Source organism: Tubulanus polymorphus, chromosome 6, assembly GCF_964204645.1.
Source record: "Tubulanus polymorphus chromosome 6, tnTubPoly1.2, whole genome shotgun sequence".
Taxonomy (NCBI): domain Eukaryota; kingdom Metazoa; phylum Nemertea; class Palaeonemertea; order Tubulaniformes; family Tubulanidae; genus Tubulanus; species Tubulanus polymorphus.
In genome coordinates this window covers 22,681,772-22,705,962 of record NC_134030.1, presented here as the reverse complement: position 1 = coordinate 22,705,962, position 24,191 = coordinate 22,681,772, and the positions used below count along the sequence as shown (strand labels likewise).

General features: G+C 43.1%; 3 protein-coding genes across 4 annotated transcripts; 1 reads left to right on the top strand and 2 right to left on the bottom strand.

Moving 5' to 3' along the window:
- The first annotated feature begins 94 nt into the window (after window positions 1-94).
- On the top strand, window positions 95-3,924 carry LOC141907281 (high-affinity choline transporter 1-like). Its single transcript, XM_074796884.1, has 9 exons — window positions 95-156; window positions 248-482; window positions 663-770; window positions 993-1,148; window positions 1,571-1,719; window positions 1,846-1,971; window positions 2,262-2,523; window positions 2,594-2,700; window positions 3,074-3,924. Exons 2-9 carry the CDS (start codon window positions 305-307, stop codon window positions 3,704-3,706), a joined length of 1,719 nt encoding a protein of 572 aa, XP_074652985.1. The 5' UTR covers window positions 95-156; window positions 248-304; the 3' UTR covers window positions 3,707-3,924.
- Window positions 3,925-4,147: 223 nt separating this feature from the next.
- On the bottom strand, window positions 4,148-15,596 carry LOC141907437 (INO80 complex subunit D-like). Of its 2 annotated transcripts, none has more exons than XM_074797078.1 (9): window positions 15,489-15,596; window positions 14,198-14,470; window positions 12,213-13,393; window positions 11,392-11,503; window positions 10,690-10,932; window positions 9,938-10,050; window positions 8,858-9,148; window positions 7,596-7,886; window positions 4,148-7,174 (listed from the first exon to the last, which is right to left on the bottom strand). In XM_074797078.1, the coding sequence occupies exons 2-9, from the start codon at window positions 14,413-14,415 to the stop codon at window positions 5,823-5,825; spliced, it is 3,801 nt and encodes a 1,266-aa protein (XP_074653179.1). In that variant the 5' UTR covers window positions 14,416-14,470; window positions 15,489-15,596; the 3' UTR covers window positions 4,148-5,822. The 2 variants fall into 2 exon arrangements, with proteins under 2 accessions (XP_074653179.1, XP_074653180.1); XM_074797079.1 differs by having other exon boundaries at window positions 9,938-10,047.
- Window positions 15,597-16,470: 874 nt separating this feature from the next.
- On the bottom strand, window positions 16,471-24,011 carry LOC141907540 (protein amalgam-like). The gene is made up of 8 exons (XM_074797219.1): window positions 23,946-24,011; window positions 23,391-23,533; window positions 22,050-22,278; window positions 20,974-21,134; window positions 20,775-20,886; window positions 20,001-20,151; window positions 19,035-19,180; window positions 16,471-18,861 (listed from the first exon to the last, which is right to left on the bottom strand). The coding sequence occupies exons 1-8, from the start codon at window positions 24,004-24,006 to the stop codon at window positions 18,737-18,739; spliced, it is 1,128 nt and encodes a 375-aa protein (XP_074653320.1). The 5' UTR covers window positions 24,007-24,011; the 3' UTR covers window positions 16,471-18,736.
- Window positions 24,012-24,191: the final 180 nt, after the last annotated feature.

Sequence of the window (24,191 nt, the reverse complement as noted above, 5' to 3'; positions counted from 1 at the left end):
TTCGATCGACGCCATCGCTGTTGAAATAATTTTATGATTAATTCCTTAACCGCGGAGCTACAACATGTCAGCGCCCATTGAACTGCGGACGCGTGCGTTTTGGTCCTAATTTCGACGCTGTTTCTTCTAAAATCGGACGATCTATGGGTTTCTGACGTAAGTAGAGGTTCGATTGACATGATTTTATGTTTCACTACCTTTATAGAATGATACTTAATTCTGTCAAGCGATATTTAACCATTTTCAGCCTGAAAAAGGTGTCCGAATTCGCCCGCTCCTCATCCTCTCAGACCTCACAGTCAGAATGGTGTTGAATATAGCTGGTATCGTGCTACTGATAGTGTTGTATTTAACTGTTCTGATCGTCGGAATTGTCGCCGCCCGTAAATTCAAAACGGACCCTGCGACCACCAGCCCCGTTGAACGCAATGTGGTCGCCGGGCGTAACCTTAGCACCGTCGTCGGGATATTCACAATGACTGGTAATTAATTATCAATAATTACAACGGATATTACTGTTGAAGTAATTTGAAGTTGATTACAAAAAAGACTAGTATTCTAAAAATTGGTTATTGTTTGTTAATGTTGACCTTATTCAAAAACATGAAACTAACAGCTAATTTCAAGAAATGTATTTTTTCAATGAAATGTTTATTAAACAGCTACGACAGTCGGAGGTGGATTTTTAAACGGAACCGCTGAATCAGTCGCTGCTTATGGAATCTGGTGGACGCTAGCTCCGTTCGGGATTCTGTTTGGTTTAATAATAGGTATGTATCAGGCTGGGGAGAGGGTACTGGGTCGGGGAGAGGGTACGAGGCCGGGGAGAGGTACAGGGGGCTGGGGAGAGGTACAGGGGGCTGGGGAGAGGTACAGGTGGCTGGGTAGAGGTACAGGGGGCTGGGGAGAGGTACTGTGAGAGGGTACGAGGCTGTGGAGAGGTACAGTGGGATATATTTGAACCGTTTGATTTTGAGGTTGTTTATTTTCAGGTGGTGTGATGTTTGCTGAGAAGATGAGATCCAAACGATACCTAACGATGTTGGACCCGTTCCAGGAGCGATACTGCGACGCTGTAATCGCGCTCTTCTATCTAGCTGCCATCAGTGGAGACATCTTTTGGTCGGCTTCAGTACTATCAGCGCTAGGTCAGATATCAAGTCAATTTTATGTCATAGGGGGATTTATGGAGGCAGACATCTTTTCTAGAAATGTCATAAATAACAGATCATTTGATGATTTCATAGGGAGATTTATGGAGGTAGACATCTTTTCTAGAAGTGTCTATAGATCAAATCACTAGTAGACAATTTGATGATGTCATATTTATGGAGGCAGACATCTTTTCTAAAAATGTTTTAGATAGAATCACTGTTAGATAATGTGATGATGTCATAGGGGGATTTATGGAGGCGGACATCTTTTCTAAAAATGTTTTTAGATAGAATCACTGTTAGATAATTTGATGATGTCATAGGGGGATTTATGGAGGCAGACATCTTTTCTAAAGAAATGTTAATTATTATATAGATAAAATCAATAATTAGATAATGTAATGTATGTTTTGTAGGTACAAGTATAAGTGTAATAGTAGGAATCAGTATTCCTTTATCTATCGGATTGTCAGCTGTAGTCGCTATAATCTATACACTATTCGGTCAGATGATCGCTGTAGCTTATACCGACATATTACAACTAATATTCATCGTATTTGGATTGGTGAGTACCTTTGAATCCTCTCTACGGATGCCCGGACCCACAACTCTTCCGCGAGATCTGAATTTCATGGTCATTTTCATCACCGAGTTTGATATATAAATATAGTTAGTTTGTATTGTATTGTAGAGTTTAAGCGTCCCGTTTGTAATGTGCGACTCGCGTGTCGGTAATTTCAGCGCCACGTCTGCTCAGTGGTCCGGCAGTCCGGACACCTCTTCATTAACGACGTGGATTGACCTTCTTTTAGCTATGGTACGTGTTATCCTTTCTTTATCTATACCATAAACAGAGCTTAGAAAGATCCGCAGAGAAAAATATTCATGCCCTATTGCACACTAGTGACACCTGGTGGATCCACACTTGCCACAATTGGAATCCTCTATAACCGCAGTAGTCAGTGTTCTACTGCACACTAGCAACACCTGGTGGATCCTCACTTGCCACAAGTGAAATCCTCTATTACCGCTGTAGTTGTTGTCCTACTGCACACTAGTGACACCTGGTGGATCCACACGAATTCTGTAAGTGTATATTGTTTTCAGACTCTGGGTACGATTCCGTGGCAGTCATATTTCCAGAGAGTTCTCTCGATGCGGACGGCAAAAGACGCTCAGTTACTGTCGATATTCGGTGGAATCGGTGCGTTCCTGTTAGCGATTCCACCGGCGCTGATAGGTGTTGCCGCTGTGAGTGCCGACTGGAACCAGACGCAACTGGGACAATCTCCGTTAGAGACTGGACAATCGAGCCTGGTTTTGCCGCTCGTTTTGAAACATTTCACGCCGAATATAGTCGCGATAATCGGTGAGTTCAAATTCGAATTTAAAATAGCCGAATATGTTAACAGTTTTAAACTGTTTTGGTTTTGTTGTAGGTTTAGGAACTATTTCAGCGGCTGTGATGTCATCGATGGACAGCGCGATACTCGGCTCCAGTTCGATGTTTACACATAATATTTATAAAGCATTCCTGCGTAAAAAGGTAACTACTAGACCACGTGCAAGCATCTACCAATCAGCTCGCCCTATTCAATCATTTATTTGAATAATTCGAAGCAACAGCCAATGTATTTGATTTATAAAGCAATCAATTAGCATATTTGCGAGCATTGAACAATTAACTGGCTCAATCTAATGGTTCATTTGCATATTCTGCTGAGTTCATCCAATGAACTGGCTTGATTTATTGATTAGTTAGCAGACATCCAATGAACTGGCCCAATCTTATGGTTAATTTGCATATATAGCAGGCTTTAATCCAATGAACTGGCTCAATCTAATGGTTAATTTGCATATATTGCAGGCTTTAATCCAATGAACAGGCTGTAATTAATTGATGAATTTATATTTTAAAGGCGTCGTTGTTTGAACTGGTTTGGATACAGCGTATTTCAGTGTTTATAGTTGGTAGTATCTCGACTGTTATGGCTGTATTTGTTCCCAGTATTTACGGTTTATTTATTCTCGCCGCTGATTTCATTTACGTCGTCATGTTCCCTCAACTGGTCGCCGTTGTTTATTCACCATTCCGTACGAACTCTTACGGAGCTCTGATCGGTTACGCGACCGCGGTCGTCCTGCGTCTCGGCGCCGGCGAGCCGTACCTACTTCTACCCGCGTTTATTCCGTATCCGTCGTTTAATGAAAGCGAGCAGACAGAGTTTCCGTTTCGAACGTTCGCGATGGTCGTCGCGTTGATCGAAATCGTAGTCGTTTCCGTAGCGACGGATTACGCGTTGAAACGTCTCCCGCCGAAATTCGATATATTAGGAGCGATTTCGGATCGGACTGTAACGAGCCGGTCGACGACATCGGACCGCGTACAGGACCAATCGCCAGTCTCACACTGCGAACAGGACCAGCAGTTAGTTCCGGACTGTGAACAGGACCAACAGTTAGTTTCGGACCGCGAACAGGACCAGTATACGATAGCTACCGCTTCCAAGGAATATTTATTGAATTCGGAACCTAATGAATCTCAGTTATGATGCAACGCCAAAAACTCGCGCAGCAACAAGACTTTTAGTTGTCGTTAGTTACTACATAAATAGAATTCATTGTCCTAGGAAATTAAGACGGGCGTTTATTTTCCATTTCCACAAATGTGCTTCATCCAATCATTCTATACTTGTTTCTGTACTTAGAATAAACTTAAATGTTTTATATTTAAACGTCCAACAGATGCTTATAATGTTACAGTCACAATTATTCATCGTTCATCTTAGAATCAATAAAAGCATTTAGTTAAACATTAGATACCCTGTTTTAATTTGGTTGTCTTGGAAACGATGGACCGACAGACGGATGGACGGGGGGTGGGGGGGTGGGGGTAGCGGTCGAGGGAATCATATCCATTCAATCAACACACAAAAACAAAAAGCCGTAAATAAAGTACAAAAACGACGGGTACTTATACGAAATACCCTTAATTTATTTATTTATTTATTTAATAAATTAAATTTGACTTTCCATAATTAATTTTACACCCAGTTATTTAAACTAACAACATTATTTCAGTTGGTTATCGGTTTTTTTTTCAGTAGAGGTCTTTTCCGCTTTCGACCAGAAAAGTATAGACAGGTGGTTCCCCCTAGTGGTTAGATTTAGTACACGGGCTAGTTTTTTATGAGACATCGGAGCCTAGAACCGTAAGTCATGAGTTCTATCACAACTGGAGCCATTGAATTCTCCGGCTCCGGTGTGGAACTGGAGCGAGTGCTAACTCGTGATAGGTTAATATAGGTGTCAATCAACTGTCTGTACCCGCCCCCTCAGACAATTACCAAACAGATCATCATAACTCCAGGACACTTTTATTTATCTCTGAAATCCACAGACAGAACAGACATTTTATCAGTGGCACGCATGAAAAATAAGGATGTCATCAGTGAAGTACCGAGTATTCACCCATCAAACTGGGAGGGGGAGGGGGGGGTTACAAGCAGCTGATTGATACTTGCATTAAAGGCAGTGTTTGATAGCTATATCAGATGCATTAAAACTGGCCCACTCTGCCGGAGTATGCGCAACACGGTCTGCTCCGACCCGCTCCTCCGGAGCACGCACAACACGGTCTGCTCCGACCCGCTCCGCCGGAGCACGCACAACACGGTCTGCTCCGACCCACTCCGCCGGAGCACGAGATTAATTAGTTCTACTGTTTATAAACAACATTCACTAATTTAATCGAGACACTTCTCCATAAAAACATGTCTGCCTCCATAAATCCCCCTATGACATCATCAAATCATCTATTAGTGATTTGATCTATAGATACTTCTAGAAAACATGTCTGCCTCCATAAATCCCCCTATGACATCATCAAATTGTCTACTAGTGATTTGATCTATAGACACCTGTAGAAAAGATGTCTGCCTCCATAAATCACCTTATGACATCATCATTCTTATTCGAGTGTTTTGATATTAATCAGTGATGTCATAGGGGGAATTCACAGAAAAAGCTATTGTAGATTTTATAATTCAGTTTGAAGAGAGAGAAATGATCACTTTTAATTCATGAATACGAAGTTTACTATTATGACTAGAGACAATAGAGTTTCATATGTACAACGAATCCGGTTTCGAGTCCGAGCGATATATCCGACAAATTAACACAACCTCGACATGAAGGAAACCATTTCCTAATCTATAAAATAACAGTTTTTTTTTCCGCGTGCCAATTTGTAAAAAATACAAATCGATCATCGACTAAAAATACATCGGAAAATTTCACCGCGCGTCGACGGAGAACAGAAACCGTTTAATAAATGCAACATGATTTGAATTGAATTGACCGATGCTCAGAATTTCCGCCGAGAGCGTATAGAAAGCGGCGGCCATATTGGAAATCATAAACACGGTTTGCTAAGCAATCGCGAGTCTCGCGAAATCATATTCCAATATGGCCGCTGTTAATATGAAATCGACGTATGGTATTGTAATTTGGTCTAGCTCGACCCGCCCCCTGGTTACACTCCCTATTTCCCTCCTTCACCCCCTCACCCTGGTAACACCCCCTCCCTGGTAACGCTCCCTCTCCCCTGACACCCCCCCTTGAACACGAGACATATAATCAATAAAGATTGTTATAAGATTGTTAGTTTCACGTTTGTTTAGGAGTGGTTGCCGGAGTGACTAGTGTCGGGTGGACTCCGATCTGGAACGCCGATGCAGTCGTTGTATCGACCACGTTGTTATCACCGCCGCCACCAGGGGGCGCTGTCACATATTTAACGCCGCCGTTCGTCTGCTGATAGCCGTTCGTCGCCGTGAAAACCGGTAAATTTAAATGTTCGATTTGCGTCCACGGGTTACGGAAGTTCGGCAGCGGAGACTGCAGCGGAGAATGATTAGCCGTCGCCCCTGACGACGACGTCGATTGTTGCACGATCGGAGTAACGGTAACCGGAGCGAATTGTTTAGTCATTGTTGCGGTCGTCGACGGCGACGACAGCACGGTATTTAACGTCAAACACGGCGACGGAGCGGCCGCGACCGGATGATGATTGGTCGACGCGAACGCCACCGCCGAGTCCACCGACGCCTGGTTAACACTATTAAACGTACTGTGATTCACGATTCCGTACATAGGCGGCGCCACCGCGTGGTTTAAACTCGGTTGTATCTGCAAGAACTGGTGACCGCCCGTCGTCGGTCGGTGGTGGTGACCTTGAATCAAATGACCTTGAGCGGAGGCCAGCTGTAATTGACCTTGAGTTTGACATAACAATTGAAATTGAACGTGATCCAATACAGCGGCGCCCCCTGCACCGCCGGCTGCCCCCGGCGACGGACACGCCACTGTCTGTAGAGAGTTTAATGATTGAGACAATTGTTGCAGATTCTGTTGCAGATTGTGTAAGCTGATAGTAGTCGAGTTGATATTGTTGGGTTTCGCCATGGCGATGCTCGATAGATCGCCGCCGATAGTCGTCGTGGTAACCGGCTGCGTGGGCGCGGGCGGCGGGGCCGTGGGCGCGATACCCAAAACCGAATTGAACTCAGCCGTCGCGAGAACTTGAGACATATTTTTCAGATCTGTTTCGGTAATACTGTTAGCAAGAGCCTGCAGGTTATCGTCATGTAATCCTGCGTGTAATCCTGCCACGTGTAATCCTGCTCCTGGGTGATGTAATCCTGCTCCTGCGTGATGTAATCCAGCTCCTGCATGTAATCCAGCTGCGTGTAATCCTGACGCATGTAATTCAGCGTGTTGTAATCCTCCCGCGTGTTGTAATCCTGCCACACCGCCGGTATGATGATGATGATGATGATGTAATCCTGCCACGAGATGGTCGGATACTGCCTCCTGTTGCAGGATCGTCTCAGTGATATGTTTAGTGAGTTCGTCGTCGTCACAAATCAGATTCGCACATTTTGACATCGAAACTGCTGCCAACGCTTTCTCAAATTCATCAGTCTCTTCTTTAGACGGACCACAATCACCATTTTTACCTACAATTCGTAAATTCACAGCTTTAATTCTCATCAAATCGATTTATTAGGAATTACGCAAGTTTTTCTGTCCAGATATTTCCCAGAAATTCCCCAGAACACTCCCGACTATTGTCTATCAGAGTCTCGATTCAGATCCTGCCTAACATTTGACACAGAATCTGCCAAGATCTTCACGAAATTTGGTTCAAATACTGCCCCCACCTTCCCCTGCTGTACACCTTCCCCTGCTGTACGATGTACACCAACCCCTGCTGTACACCTTCCCCTGCTGTACAATATACACCTACCCCTGCTGTACACAATCTCCTGCTGTACACTGTACACCTGCCCCGCGTACCCCTGCTGTACACCTACCCCTGCCTCACGTACCCCTGCTGTACACCTACCCCTGCTGTACACCTACCCCTGCCCCACATACCCGTATTAAACAACTCATGAAATGCATCGTCCGGTAGTTTATTTAGAACGTCGTTGATATCGTTGTCCTCCAGTATTTTAGACTCGTGCTGATCGAGAGTTAGATCCGTCTCCGGTGAGAAAACTCCTCTTAATTCATCTTCATCTTCATCATTCACGCCTGACGACGATATCGTCGTTAATCTGTCGTGCGATTGTTGCGGTTGTTGTTGTCGATGGTCGTGAGCGGTGTTCGTCAGGGTGATAATCTGATCTAACGGTTCGTTCGTTTCGGCTGATGATGAACCTCCACCTGAAAAACACAAATCATCCTCATTATCCACATTAATTATCCACACTGTCCACAGTTCCACTCCATAGTACGCAAGGAGCCAGTTTTTAAAACATCAAATCCAGTCCACCTGTATCACTGAATACCTCAATCGGTAAAATGGGTTTTTCTGGACAGATGAGTGACCTGTGACCCCGCCTGCCCGTGTACCCTTGACCCCGCCTGCCCGTGTACCCGTGACCCTGCCCGCCCACCTGCCTACGTACCTGTGACCCCGCCTGCCCGTGTACCCGTGACCCCGCCCGGACGCCCATGTGTGTGTCTATATAACGTACCTGTATCACTGAATATCTCAATGGGTAAAACAGGTTTTTCTGGACGGATGAGTGACCCGTGACCCCGCCTGCCCATGTACCCATGACCCCGCCTGCCCGCCTGCCCGTGACCCCGCCCGCCCAGTCGCCCGTGTGTGAGTCTATATAATGTACCTGTATCACTGAATATCTCAATGGGTAAAACAGGTTTTTCTGGACGGATGAGTGACCCGTGACCCCGCCCGCCTGTGTACCCGTGACCCCGCCCGTGTACCCGTGACCTCGCCTGCCCGTGTACCCGTGACCCCGCCCGCCCAGCCACCCGTGTGTTAGTCTATATAACGTACCTGTATCACTGAATATCTCAATGGGTAAAACAGGTTTTTCTGGACGGATGAGTGACCCGTGACCCCGCCTGCCCAGACACCCGAGTGTGTGTCTATATAACGTACCTGTATCACTGAATATCTCAATGGGTAAAACAGGTTTTTCTGGACGGATGAGTGACCCGTGACCCCGCCTGCCCGTGACCCCGCCCGCCCAGACACCCGAGTGTGTGTCTATATAACGTACCTGTATCACTGAATATCTCAATGGGTAAAACAGGTTTTTCTGGACGGATGAGTGACCCGTGACCCCGCCTGCCCAGACACCCGAGTGTGTGTCTATATAACGTACCTGTATCACTGAATATCTCAATGGGTAAAACAGGTTTTTCTGGACGGATGAACTTGCGTTGATTTTTCTTCTTTTTGCCGCGTTTCGGAGGTCTCGTGAGCGCCGACGGTTTCGTCTTCTTACGTTTACGTTTGACGGCTTCCTGCGGAACGCTGTCGATTGCTTTAGCGTGTTTTGGACAGAGAGGGAAATCATGACGTATATCAAAGACGGGATCACAGCATTGAGTGTTATCAGTCGACTTAGCCGTGCAATAATCAAACAACTGCTGTTCTACATTATACATGATATCTGAATTAAACGCACGGTTAAGGTGAAAACTGGTTAAAACTGGTGAAAATTGCAGCGAAAACTGTATGAATGTGGCAGGAGCGATGAGTTAATTATTGCAGGAAGAACCCTTTAAATACTGCAGGAATACTACTTAAATACTGGAGGAAAAACTACCTAAATATGGCAGGAAATAGTACCTAAATATGGCAGGAAAAACTAGTTAAATATGGCAGAAAAAACTACCTAAATATGGAAGAAAAAACTACCTAAATATGGCAGAAAAACTACCTAAATATGGCAGAAAAAACTACCTAAATATGGCAGGAAAAACTACCTAAATATGGCAGAAAAAACTACCTAAATATGGCGGAAAAACTACCTAAATATGGCTGGAAAAACTACCTAAATATGGCAGAAAAAACTAGTTAAATATGGCAGAAAAAACTACCTAAATATTGCAGGAAAAACTACCTAAATATGGCAGGAAAACTACCTAAATATGGCAGGAAAACTACCTAAATATTGCAGGAAAAACTACCTAAATATGGCAGGAAAAACTACCTAAATATGGCAGAAAAACTACCTAAATATGGCTGGAAAAACTACCTAAATATGGCAGAAAAAACTACCTAAATATGGCAGAAAAAACTAGTTAAATATGGCAGAAAAAACTACCTAAATATGGCAGGAAAAACTAGTTAAATATTGCAGGAACAAGTGTTAAAACAATGCAGTAAACATGACTAGAGTATTGCAGGAAAACACCTTACAAGAAACGATGTAAATGTAAATAGTTTGAAAGGATACGTTTACGACAGTGATTAGCGTACGGTAAAACCTGACCGGTACATTGTACGTCATCTTTAACGTATAAACACGTTTTAATCGCCTCCGCCTCCTTCGTTTTATAACGATTTCTGCTGAAAATAAAATAAAGTAAAACAATGAATGAAAACTTGTTTATATAACAGGATCCCGCCTACGGTTCAGTCATTCCTGGGGATATATTGAGATTTCAAGGAGAAAATCTCATTTTTCAAGGAATTGTTTGTATCACTTTTAGGGCTATATCCCGATTACAGTTCCCTCCTCCTAAATTGGTATTTTAATCTCAATAAACTATTAATTCAGTGATTTGGAAACAAATTTTCATCCTCTACACCTTAAGTCGGTTTCTAATTCGCTAACCGCCTACCGGTTATTGGGTCAACACAAATCCAGGGGCCAGTTGCTGAAAAAGATGCTGAAAATAACCGGCGGATAAATACCATAGCAACAATGAACCTTCAATTGTCACTTTGTCAACTATCCACTGGTTAACTCGTAACAAACTTTTGAGCAACTGGTCCCCGGTTCCTACTGTACTGATTTAGAAGTAGTTTACTGTAAAACTTCCAAGCTAGACAAAAATTTCTAATCGCCTATTTCGGAAAATTGAATGAGTTTTGGGCATTTTGTTCGAATAAAAGGAATTTGAAGCAGCTTCAGTTCAACGTTTACCATTTTTTTAGAAGTAGTTTTTAAAGCGATGTAGGGAGCATACTGTGTGTTATACTTACTGTGATGTGGTATTTTTAACAGTTGTCGTTAGATGGTTTTCGTCCATGGCTCTCAACGCGAGTACCGTAGTGAGTGCCTGATCGCGAGTTCCCGCTACGAGCGTCTCCGTCACGTCGCCGTGGTATTTATGAGTTCCCGTATTTGCGAGGTGTATTTTTCTCAGTTGTAAATAACGGCGTCGTATTCGAGCTCGTTTCATCGCCAGACGAGTCGTACGTTGAATCTGAAGACTTTCCTCCTGTCTGTGACACACAGAACAAACACACATTAATATCAGTATATCATATTGTATATATGATAGCGATGAGAGGGAACTATGGAACTAAGAGAGGGAGATGGAAAGAGACAAGGGCAGAGAGAGATGAGGTAGAGGACAGAGAGAGAGGGAGGGAGAGAGGCAGAGGGAGACAGAAAGCGAGAGGGAGGAAAGAGGGGAGAGAGAGTAGAGAGATAGAGAGGCAGAGGGAGATGAGGGGGAGAGACAGAGGTAGAGGGAAAGCAGGGAGAGGAGACAGAGAGGGAACTAAGAGAGGCAGATAGGGACAGAGAGGGATGGAGAGAGAGGCAGAGGGGGGTGAGGGGAGAGGCAGAGGGAGAGGGAGAGAGGGGGAAGCAGAAGATGGGGAGAGGGAAGAGGTGATAGGCAGAGAGAGCAGGGAGGTGAGGGGAGAGGAGATGAGAGAGAGGAATGTTTCACTTACTCATCAGAATCCGGATCATCATCAGAAGAAGCAGTGAACCATGTATACTGCCAGGGTACATCGTCCTGATCGCTGTCATCAGCGCTGCTGTCTGAACTACTGCTGTCTAAACCTACAAATTCAATCGGACAGCATTGACATCCAAAACCAGACATTAGACGTTTAAACAGCGCATTCTCAAATAAACTGATTATTCACACTTCACACTAGTTACAATCCCAGTGTTTTCAATAAGAAATTAACAAGCCAGGTCCCTTTGAAAAACAGGTCCTTTACAAACAACAGACGGGTCTGGGACCTGGGACCTGGCTCTTATTGAAAACACTGAATCAGGGTTAGATTTGAGGGTACTAATTGATGGATATTTAACTGAAATGAAACTATCGCGACCGGAAACAAGTACCAGGTAACGAGATTGAACTATTAGTTTTAATTCATTTCTTTCCTGTATTTCTTGTGAGGAACAGAAATCTGCTAAACTTTGATGCACCGTCTATAAGGGGGCGCAGGCTGCCTTGTTTAAGGGGTGCAGGCTGCCTTGTTTTAGGGGCGCAGGCTGCCTTGTTTTAGGGGCACAGGCTGCCTTGTTTTAGGGGCGCAGGCTGCCTTGTGTTAGGGCTGCGGGTTCCTTGTTTTAGGGACGCAGGCTGCCTTGTTTTAGGGTACAGGTTGCCTTGTTTTAGGGTACAGGTTGCCTTGTTTTAGGGACGCAGGCTGCCTTGTTTTAGGGTACAGGTTGCCTTGTTTTAGGGACGCAGGCTGCCTTGTTTCAGGGTACAGGTTGCCTTGTTTTAGGTGACAGACAGACAGACGCCACTTACCGACAGGAACGATATCCGAATTATAAAGTCTCCTCTCGGAATAGTGTTTATAAATATTGATCGCCGACCGGCGTTTTAGCTTCTCCCGCTGCTCGGGTAAAGATAAAACAAGTTTCGGCTTGCGTAAATGCAACTTCGTCGCCAACGGCGGAATCTCCGAGAACATCGGAAACGCTAAATCACGTATTTTAGTCCGTTTCGCGCCGAGATCTTCCGTTTTTGCGTCTTCGGTTTTGTAGTTCGTGGAAGAATCCGAGATAGACGGCGCCTCGTGAACTGACGGCAGTGCCACCTGGTGGCCGCCGCCGCAGATAACGGGAGAGAGCGGAACGACAGGGAATCCCGACGGTACATTCGGAGTCTGAGCGAAATTCAACATCGTTTGAATCGATGGAGTCACGTTTAATAAATCAGCGGGTAACACTATCGGATCAGCCGTCGTCGGACTATCGGTAAGACTAATCGTCGGCGGCGGACTCAACGTCGGACCGCCGGACGTCTGACGATGATACACCGACGAATCGAACGCCGGCGACGATTGTTGCGACTCGGACGAACAGTTACTAACGACTTCCTGATTGCGTTTTAATTTATCCTTGATTTTATTTTGCGCGATGCGGTTCTCGAGTTGGTTCATCGTACGCGAGTTACCGCCGCTTTTATTGGCGCCGCCCGCACCGCCGCCGCCTCCGCGCGATTTAGACACGTCGGCGCGCGCCATCTTACTGACCCGCTCGGCGAGCTCCGGGTAGAGTTTAGACGCGGCCACCGCGCCGAGTCCGGCGTGCTCAAACGAGATCACCGGACTTTTAGTGTGTACCGGACTGAGATGGTGGTTCGAGTCGTGGTGGTGATGATGATTGTTTTGAGCGGGTATCGGCGGCGTCGGCGCGCTCGCCACGCCACCTACGCCAACCTCATCCTCGAACGCGTACGGATCTTCAAACGCGAAACCCGCGTGATTCAATACCAACCGATCTTTGATTTTATTATGGCACAACGTTTGGCGCTCGTTGGCGTGATTGGCGTTGGTGTACGTCGTAGTCGGTGCCGATGGTAATCCCATTTTAACGAGTTTAGAATGAATCGAGAGCGTCGATTCTTTCGGAATCGCATCCACTTTTTTCTTGCGTTCTTTTTTCGGCAGCATGCCCAGCATCTGCATGTGATTGTTACAATATCTACAAAACAACGAATCGACAAAAAATATTCAATCAATTCTTAAATTTTGTGCAATTTAAAGAGTAATTTTTCTCTCATCTGCTTTCATATAAATCATTTCACCGACATTTATTTCGTGATTTAAGAGTCGAACCTTTTTTGTGAAACTGGTCCTTGATAATATTTTCAGCAGCGGGGATTGAATTTATTTCTGATTAAACAAACCTCCTGGCGCGATTGTTATTGTGAAGCAGGGTGCGATCTAAGCACCTGTCCGATTGCCCGGGACAAGTATATTCTCATCAGGGCAAGTAGGTAATCATTCACACTTGTCCCCCGGGCTCGTGCAATTTCATGTCACAAAGCTTTTTTCCCAGTCGATACAACGGATGATAGTGCCACCAATCGAACTGTCTGTGTAGGGCAAGTAGCTTTTTAAGGGGACAAACGAAATTTCAGATATGCTTCACCCCCGGGCAAGTGGCTTTCATTCCTTAGATAGGACCCTGTGAGGTTGGGCTATCAGTGCATGCCGAGGCAAGAGCCCTGCTCTCCGACCCCGAAACCCTCCCTGCACTCCCCTGCACTCCCCTCCCCGACCCCCGAAACCCCCCTCCCCGACCCCAGAACCCTCTCCGCACTCCCCGACCCCTCCCTGGACCCCCCTCCCAGACCCCCGGAACCCTTCCCGCACTCCCCGACCCCTCCCCCGGACCACCCCTCCCCGACCCCTGAAACCCTCCCCGCACTCCCCGACCCCCTCCACATCCCCCTCCCCGACCCCCGGAACCCTCCCCGCACTACCCCATGTATAAGATACTTACTGTCTAGGTTCATTGTGTGGTATTGGATTATTACACTGTTGTTTATTATGTCTAGTAGTATGCGTACACTGTTTAAACGGAGCGGTCGGATCCTCTAAGATATGTCTCACACAGAACGCGTATCCGTTTAATCGACGCTGTTTACACAGTTTTATACTGTATGAACACAACGGTTTATTGTCATACGACGAATAGTGAATGTTTTTACCCTCAAACATCTTCCATAATCGGTCATTTCATTTCAGCAGTCGTCGCAGAAACGCAGTTACGCATCTACAATTAATAATCATTATATCATTAATCATCTACCGACGGGGAGGCGGACAAACAGTTCACAACTGTGGAACTTGATACAGAACTGTGGAACTTGATACAGAACTGTGGAACTTGATACAGAACTGTGGAACTGGAGTTCAGAACTGTGGGACTGGATACAGAACTGTGGAACTTGATACAGAACTGTGGAACTGGAGTTCAGAACTGTGGGACTGGATACAGAACTGTGGAACTGAGTCCTGAACTGTGGGACTGGATACAGAACTGTGGAACTGGAGTTCAGAACTGTGGGACTGGATACAGAACTGTGGAACTGGATACAGAACTGTGGAACTGGAGTCCAGAACTGTGGGACTGGATCCAGAACTGTGGAACTGAGTCCTGAACTGTGGAACTTGATATAGAACTGTGGAACTGGATACAGAAATGTGGAACTGAATGCAGAACGTTGGAACTAGATAGAGTGGGTTCAGAACTAAATGTAGTTAAGACATTCAGTGGGATTCCATTGGTGTCGTTAGACTAGCAATCAGCGGGTTCGAGTCTAGCTCAATCTCAATATTTTCTCTAACTCGGTTCTCCTTCAAATTTTCTAAGTCGCCCACCTCTGTACGCATCCACGGCGTCACTTAACCAATCAGAACGCGCCATTGGCAAAAAAGCCTTTACGCCGCATTGGCAAAATATTGTCTGCCAAATCAAACAGAAAGTCAGCACGAAACCTACTTTCTCTCTAACTCCATCGCGACATCACAGTTTCTATCCCCTCTGACCGGACTCAACTCAAACTCACAGATTCTTACTCAATTTGAAAACTGAATGGGATCCTTATAGGCCAGGAATTTATTCTAAATTGAAAAATTGAATTCGACGACGTAAAAATGGAATCAGATAAGAGGATTAGCCACAAATCTCCGAATTGCGAATAGAACGAATTAAAATTGTTGTAAATGTCGAGGTTTACGGGGTATATTTACGATATATCGAGTCTCGTTCATTTTTCAAATTCACCTACCGTAAATAAAATCCAATCTGACTCGTTTAAACCGATTCCAAGCCCCGAAATCGTCGATTATTCGCGTATTTTTCACTATTTTCTGAGAATTGAAATAAAAATGGCCGCCGTTCAATGAGTAGTGATACGCGAAGGGCAAGGTCGCCGCCCGAACAATGCTTGAGGTCTATCAACAGGCTGCTCGTTAAATCGCCAATTTCTCGCTTAGAACTCGTTAATCTACTCGATTAACTATCGCATTTATCGGTTTAGGATATTATCTAGGTGTTTAGGGTGATACGGACCGGGTAGGCGCGTTTATATCGTTGAATTTTAGGTTTAAAGGCGCTCGATCGATTCGAACAGGTCACGGGCGAACAACGTAACGATTAGTAGATTCCGACGCCATGAAAAATACCCTTTTACCTAAAAATAAATCTTCTTATTTCTCATAAAAAGCTCACGTTTATTGATAATCGCATTTATTCTTATGAAAAAAAGAACGTTTTTGAAAGCATTCGTACGGCGAATGAGCTTAAACAGTAGAGTTTAATTCGGGGTTCGGGTAAAATTGTATATACCCCAAAACGGACACATACTGGGCTCGGATAAAATGTTCAGAGTAAAGCCCAAAAAAGGGCAGAAATTTGGGTTGCGATAAAATTTTAAATGAAATCGGAACAGCTCTGTTCACAAAATTACCTTTCTTAAAAGCGTGGCCATAGAAAACTCAGCCCATGAGGGTTTGGGATAAAATCATATTTTTAAAAGGAAGCCCATTGAAATAATGGGCTCAGAAGGGTTTTAGAAACACAAAATTAGCCTACAAGAGATAGGCACTCATTGGGAAGCAAAGAGCCGGTGAATTATAGTCAAGAGTCCAAGCTAGTCAGGCAGGATTAACAACAACAGTCAAGGCTTGGTTCCCTCCTCTCCATGCAAGCACCCGAACTACCAGAAAGAAACAAGAACTTGAACCTACAGTCAAGAGTTTGATATATAAATAATGATATAGATTTATTGTCATATACACAATGTAATACAAGTGTTTATATAATGTTTATACAGATATAAAATTATAAAATAACACCATTCATTTATCTATTCAGTATAAAGAAAGAAAATTCTAAAATTTAGGCGAAAAATATGGACAGAATAAATTATTATTATAGCAGCATTAAAATCGATATGATAATAAATATACGTGGAATGTTTTAAATGATAGATTTATTTATTGCGTTTTTTGAAACGTTTCAAATAAACTGACGATGATATGTCTCTTCAATTTCACAACCATGTTCGTAAATAGGTCAACCTGGAACCAGTTCCACAGTTGTGGCAGACTCGGTTTCACCACTCTAAGGTTGAAACATCGGAAATGAAGCTAAAAAATTTGATACCTTGTTTCTCATTTCTGCTGAGTAAAGTTGACCCAGCCGGATCTACCCTGTACATTACTTTTTTTTCTTAAATCATGATCAACAGGCGCGGATCCAGACTATCGCACATGCAGCACGTGCGGTAGTCACAGTTTTCAAATGCCCTCGAAAAATTTTTGTTTCGGGAAAAAAGTAAATAAAAGGGCCACACAATTTGTGCGCCATAAAAAATAACGGCCTCACGCAAAATGTGATTAAAAATAAATTCCCCAAAATCAAAAAAGGCACTCTCATTTGCTCAAAAGGGCACTATTCCAAAATATATTATTGTAACTCTATAATTAAGTTTAATCGTAAAGGGCAGATTTTGCTTGCTGGGCTTTTTCAAAGTTGGTGCCCTAGTCAATAAATGGCCCTGGATCAGCACCTGATCAAGCTTACAATAAAAGACCTGGCATCTACAGAAATGAACTGATTAAAAATTCAATTTCAGTTTACACAATGACAGAAACAAGGTGACATATTTTATATTTTAGCCTTCTTGGTTGACTTTTAAGGCTAAACAAAAATGATACCTTGTTTCTCCGCAGCGGCCGGGTCATTTTTGTAAAAATTGATAAAATTTGTAAACAGTTCATTTCTATAGCGGCCGGGTCTGTTATGGTGAAATTGATCACGATTTTAAAAAAAAGTAATGTATAGGGTAGATAGGCGGCCGGCCGGGTCAACATTTAGGCTCAGCAGAGCGGAGAAACAAGGTATCAATTTTTTTTAGCCTAATGAAGGGTAAAATTAGTTCATTTTCAATAGTCAATTGACCCCCTATACTCGGAGAACTGTCTTCTGTGGAACTGAATCCCGGTCAACCTGAAGGTCAAGAGAACTGACCCTGTAAACAAATCACCAATGGTAGCAACAATCACTACCATGGTGATAGCTAAGTGATGAAAAATCTAAGTGGATTGTTGCACATGTATCAATTATAGATGAAATAGTTACATTATTACAGAAACGTTCATTTTATACCATGTAATTTTCATATACCCGGTAATATGATAATTCACTAAAAATAGCCAAATTATCGCATAATTAATAATAATAATAATAATAATAATGAAAGCTTATTTCTATCAATTATTTTTACATATTTCTTATATAAATCAACATCTAATTTCATTTAATTATAATTGAATGTTTCTAATACACCTATAAATAGTGAATCAACGCATTATATATACAACAATTATTTGATTGATGATACAAGTTTTTAGACCCTTGAAAAAAATGTTCATTAAAACCAGAAAATACTCACAGAATGTATTGATACTGCTAGATGATGTCATACCTCCTGATAAGAGGGTATGGGGTTCACTGGAACCGCTGATATGAGGAGGGTTATTAAACAAGGTTTTACAAATGGTATCGATTTTAAAAAAAATAAGAAATAGTGTTTTTCAAGGTTCTCAAATCTCAATATATAAACAATAATGATAGATGGGTTAATGAGATATACTGTAGAAACAATATCAATATGCATTAGTTTAACATATCTGAATTCAAAACAAAATCCATAAGAAATGTTGATATTCTTTCTTTTTTTCTTTTTCAAAATCGATGGAAATTGCCACTAGGGGGCGTTTTAATAGATACGTCAATTCTCAATTATAAGTAAACATTACTTCAATTGACAATGAAATGGATTTCATAAAATGGCCACGTAACTGAGGGTTAATTGGAATTTAGATATTGCCTTACATACATGACAAGCGATGGTTAATGGGATATCCCTAATGGATCCCCTATCGTGGTGCCCCCTAGTGGTGTCAGGATTTTTATAAGCTCTCTCACCCTGCGTTCTTCGAGTAGTTCTAAGGGCGCCCCCTCGAGACACTATTGTAAATTAAACCTCAACGTTAAAACGATACTGACGATGACGAGTAAGAATGAAACGGATGTTTGCGTTGCTGCGGCGATTATCTGACCTGTTTTACCATCCGGACGTCCTTGATCACTTTCTATAAAATACAATCAACATTCGCAAATCAAACAAATTCCTGTATATTTCTGTACGCATCAAACAAATCTAATCAGTATTTCTCATTATAAAACAGTGACAAACACTGAAAATCAATAACAGTTGTCAGCTCTGGAGGATAACGGATAGTACGTAGGGTTTTAGCAAAGTTACCTTCTAATTTAATCTGCGCGCTGCCTTGACCTTCCCGATTGGATGCGAGACACGTGTATAATCCGTAATCAGTCGGTCGAACACCTTTTATAACCATACTCGAAATCACTTGATAATCGGACGCCAGATTGAAATCTATCGAATGTCTGTAAAAATAATAATAACACTTAAAACGAGCTGCAATATTGAAAAAAATGTGTCAGGGCTGTGAAAAGTGATGCGTGTCAGACTGAGGAGGTTCGAGGTGCATATTGACAGAAAGGGAGCTTTTAGCTCGACTCTGTGATAGAATGGAATGTAAGGTGAATAGCTACGTCCGCATTTTAGTAAATCTTGCGCTGGAAACACAGGTTTTAGAAATCCTTCTTCTTCACTCTGCGTTAGAAACAAGTTCGCATTAGACTCTGCATTCTATCTAGATTAAACCCGTGTTCAATGCGCAGCGCGTTCAGGCGCGACAATGGGATACCGGCAACACCAGATGGCGCAACAAAACATTGGGTTACTCGTTGTGAAAATCAGTTCATTTTTGATGAAATTCAAACATCATTTTTAGGCTTCCAAATTCGATAATTATCAAACGAGTCATTTGATAGATATAAGATTTCCTTTCTCTCTCAGTATATCGTATTGATATCACTGAAAAATGATTTACTAATCAGAAAATTTGACTCGAAGTTTATTGAAATGTAATTGAAGGGCGGTAACCCAGTGCCATTAGCGATCCTGGCGGATTATCGCTTAATCCTCGCTTCCCGCAGTAGCCTCGCCGGTATCCCATTGAACTTGAACTACAGATGTGGTTTCTTACTATCGAAGCTGAGTTCAGTACAGACGCTGCTATTCACCCGTTCAACCCGGGTTCATCAAAACTCAAGTTCCCTGAACTAGTGTTTTTTACAGTCCACCAACCCGGTTTATTCTAAGGTGAAAATTCAAGTCTATAATAGCGTTCATGAATAATACCTTTCATCCGGCTTTATAAGAACTCCATCCTTAGACCAGACGACAGCTGAATGTTTCGGTTGTGGGTTCGCTTCAACAATACAAGTTAAACCCTTCACGTATCCAGGCGCCTGATACTCAACCGCATTATCAACGTTTATTATCGGACGGACTGAAAATATAATCATCATAATCATAGTCAACCCGCGATATACCGCGGGCCCACATCGGTGCAGGACGATTTTGGTGGTATAGAGAGTATGGCGGTATATCGGGGGTGTTTTACTATGTATTTGTATAGAGATGTATATTGAGTAACCCTGGTGGTAGGCGGGGGTGGTGGTATATGTAAGGGTGGTATATCGGGGGTGTTTTACTATGTATTTGTATCGATATGTACATTGAGAGCACCTGGCGGTAGGCGGGGGTGGCGGTATATGGGAGGGCGGTATATCGGGGGTGTTTTATTATGTATTTGAGTAGAGATGTACATTGAGAAAACCTGGCGGTAGGCGAGGATGGCGATATATGGCAGGGTGATATATTGGGGGTGTTTTATTATGTAATTGAGTAGAGATGTACATTGAGTAGTAACCCAGGTGGTAGGCGGGGGTGGCGGTAAATGGGAGGGCGGTATATCGGGGGTGTTTTATTATGTATTTGAGTAGAGATGTACATTGAGTAACCCTGGCGGTAGGCGGGGGTGGCGATAAATGGGAGGGCGGTATTGAAAACAAGCCATAGGCAACGACGGTTCTCGAACTGTTATACGACAGTCTCTCATCCTCCACTTACAATCTACGTAAAGTTGTATTTTCATGGTCGCCAGTCCTCTTTCATTGATCGCTTCACATATATAATAACCACGAGCATCGGGCTGAACGTTCTCCAATCGCAAAGTGTTACCCTACGACATGAAAATAACATACAACTAATTCCGGTAGATGTGTGTGTGAGACTAGAGCGCCCCCATTGATTCGACATCGTCACTAACCTCGACAGTCTCTCCGCCTCCCGGTAACTGAGCTCCACCTCCACGTTTCCAGATAATCCTCGGCTCGGGAGAACCGCGAGCATAGCACGATAACTCCACTGTGTCGCCTTGTTTCGTAGTTTTATCCGTACTCGACATCGACATCTGAATTATCGGCTTCTCTGAAAAATAGAACGCGCATAAAAACCAAGGCTTCATCCGGGTTAGATCAATTTAACCCTTTCAGTGCTGACTAATTAATACCCTATAGTGCTAGAGATAATTTGAAAACTTTGAGAAATTCCGCCCTAGTGTGTTGAATAACGGGATACCGCTATAGTGCCTCTACACCGCAGCGCGATGTATCGTTAGTTACTAGTATTTCACTGTTTGACAGGTGCTGCCATCTTTCAATTTAACCCTTTCATTGCTGACTAATTCATACCCTAAAAAGGGCTAGAGATAATTTGAAAATTCCACCCCAGTACGTTGACAAACAGGCGTAACTCTTTGGTGCAGTGTATTCATTTCTAGTTACTAATATTTTACTGTGTTTGACAGGTGCTGCCATCCTCCAATAGAGATAACTTCTTAATGACTAATTACACCAATACACCGCGATGCGGTGTACTAGAAAAGTCCATCAGATTCATACATCGCACAGCAGTGTCGACGCACTGGACCGAACTGTGAAGCTAGAGAACGACAGTCGTTCATTACAAGAATTGCTAATCTGAATTCACTGACATTTCGAACACGATTTCGAGGCCAATTTCATTACGAAATATACCGGTAGACAGTAGATTATTGAAGGAATCAAAGACTGAATTAATACAAATAGATTCAATAAACAAGTTAATTCTCTAGGTTTCACTAATTGTCAGTGTGCATAGAGTACAGCATAGCATGAAATACAAGACTCAACTGCTAGTCACCAAAATTATCGGACTTTTTCAAACAAATTAATATCCTCAGTTTTTCAAGGCCATGAGGATATTCCTGCAATTTATACGCCCATAACGAACCGTTAAAAACCGTGATTAAATCAAAATGCCGATCGGATTAAGCCGGATTGACTGGCCGGTATTTATACTTACCCCCGACTACAACTCGTACGGAGTCGGTAAGCGGATCGGTCTGAGGAGCGTAGTGAACTTTACACTCATATTTTCCGGTATCTTTAACCTCCATTGATTTCACCGTTAATCGAAAAGAATTCATCTCTTGACCGACAGCTATTTTATACTTGTTCGGATTGTAGGATAACATGTCGAGTGAAATCATCGTCGGCGTCGTCGCGTAATCAGACTCAAAATACCACTGAACCTGAAATACATGTAAAACATGTTTATATGAACCTGCAGGCAGCAACGTTCCTACATTTCAGGGCAACTGCAATTACAGGGCCCGGTTTCATAGATGTCGTTAATTCTAAGGGTATTTCGGTGGGCAGGCATGTAAGATAGCTAATCCATGCCAGATGCTGGCCGTAGTAACTGACCCCTGGGTGGCCGAGGACTGTGACTGTAACCTATTTTTAGTTTGTGTTAGTGTAGTACAGAATAAATATCATCAGTTAGCATCAAGAAACGAACGTGTTCGGACTTGTTACTCTCTCAGGCTCCCGGTCTTGTCTCAGCCTTTAGCCGTCCCTGGTCAACAGTTATTGCGACCCACAACGCTGGTTATAAGTTACCACAATTAACTTCAATAGATGTGGAAGAAAAATAATCCCTGTGAAAATTTTGAAATTTGTCAGTTATAACCATGGTTTCACATTGTTAGTATGGTGGTTGTCTTGTCACCGAGATTGAGGATTTATCCCTAGGGATAACTTTGATACTCAGTCTATAAAACCGGGCCCAGGTGTTTTCCGGGAACTCCAGGCCCCGGTTCCATAGACTGAGTATCAAAGTTATCCCTAGGGGTAAATCCTCAATCTAGGTGACAACCACCATAGTAACAATGAGAAACCATGGTTATAACTGACAAATTTCAAAATATTCCCAGGGACTATTTTGTTTCCACATCTATGAAACCCGGCCCTGGAGAAAAGTAAAAAATTCCAGGAGTCATCGCAAGCAAAATGTTGCAAATCCCCCTATGACATCATCAAATTGTCTACTAATGAACTGATCTGTAGACCTGTAGACATCTTTAAGAAAAGATTTCTGCCTCCATAAATCCCCCTATTACATCATCAAATCGTCTACTAGTGATTTGATCAATAGACACTTCTAGAAAAGATGTCTGCCTCCATAAATCCCCCTATGACATCATCAAATTGTCTACTAGTGATTTGATCTATAGACACTTCTAGAAAAGATTTTATTTTTTTTAAATTTTCAAATTTTAGTCAATCTAATAACTTAATACCAGTCTTAAGAGTGTGAGAACACGTTTGGAAGTAAATCCGAGATTGAATTACGGGAACGTACCTTTGTTTCCGGAGGCATATTATCGATTTGACATTCAATGATTAAATCATCTTTCAAATTGACATAGATGTCACCGATATCGGTTCTTCCATCTTCAGGTCGGAATAACAGGATTGATACGGTAGGTGTTATACCGCAATAACCTACAATACACAACTATCACAATTAACATCGATTTCCCTCAACTCTCTCTGGTAACGGGGGTACCCGTGCCTGCCCTTCCGCCCTCACGGGTATCGGGCGTTTCATTTTTTTCACTTTCTATTCCATAATTTTGACCACCAACACAACATTAAGTTGTAAATTAGGTAAGATGGTATGATTCAAGAAATGTGCCAATAAACTAGTGTGAATTGTTTCGATTCGATTTTGTAGATATTATGAGTCATATGCCACAGTCGAAAAAGGGCAAACCCAAAAGTCTGAAGACGAAGTCAAGTTGAGTGGTGGTACCTCTTCGCGCCCTCCCCCCTCTCCGTCCGGCGGATCGGATCCCCCAAACCTTTCAGCCTCACTTCATACATATCAGAACAGATTGATTGAATGAATCTTTACCTTCGGGTATGAACAAAATCAAACTGAAGAACGCGATCATTGAATACACCACAGACTCCATTTTGGTCAATATACAGCGGATATGACGTCATAGTGTGTCGCCCTCTTCGCGAGCTAGGGTTAGATTGCATCCGCGACAGCCGGTTTAACAACCCTAATCCGGAGCCGACCAAGCCTCAACCCCAACCTCCATAACCCTAACCCTAATGATCGGTCGCTGGCTGTTGTGGGTGGATCAACGCTGAG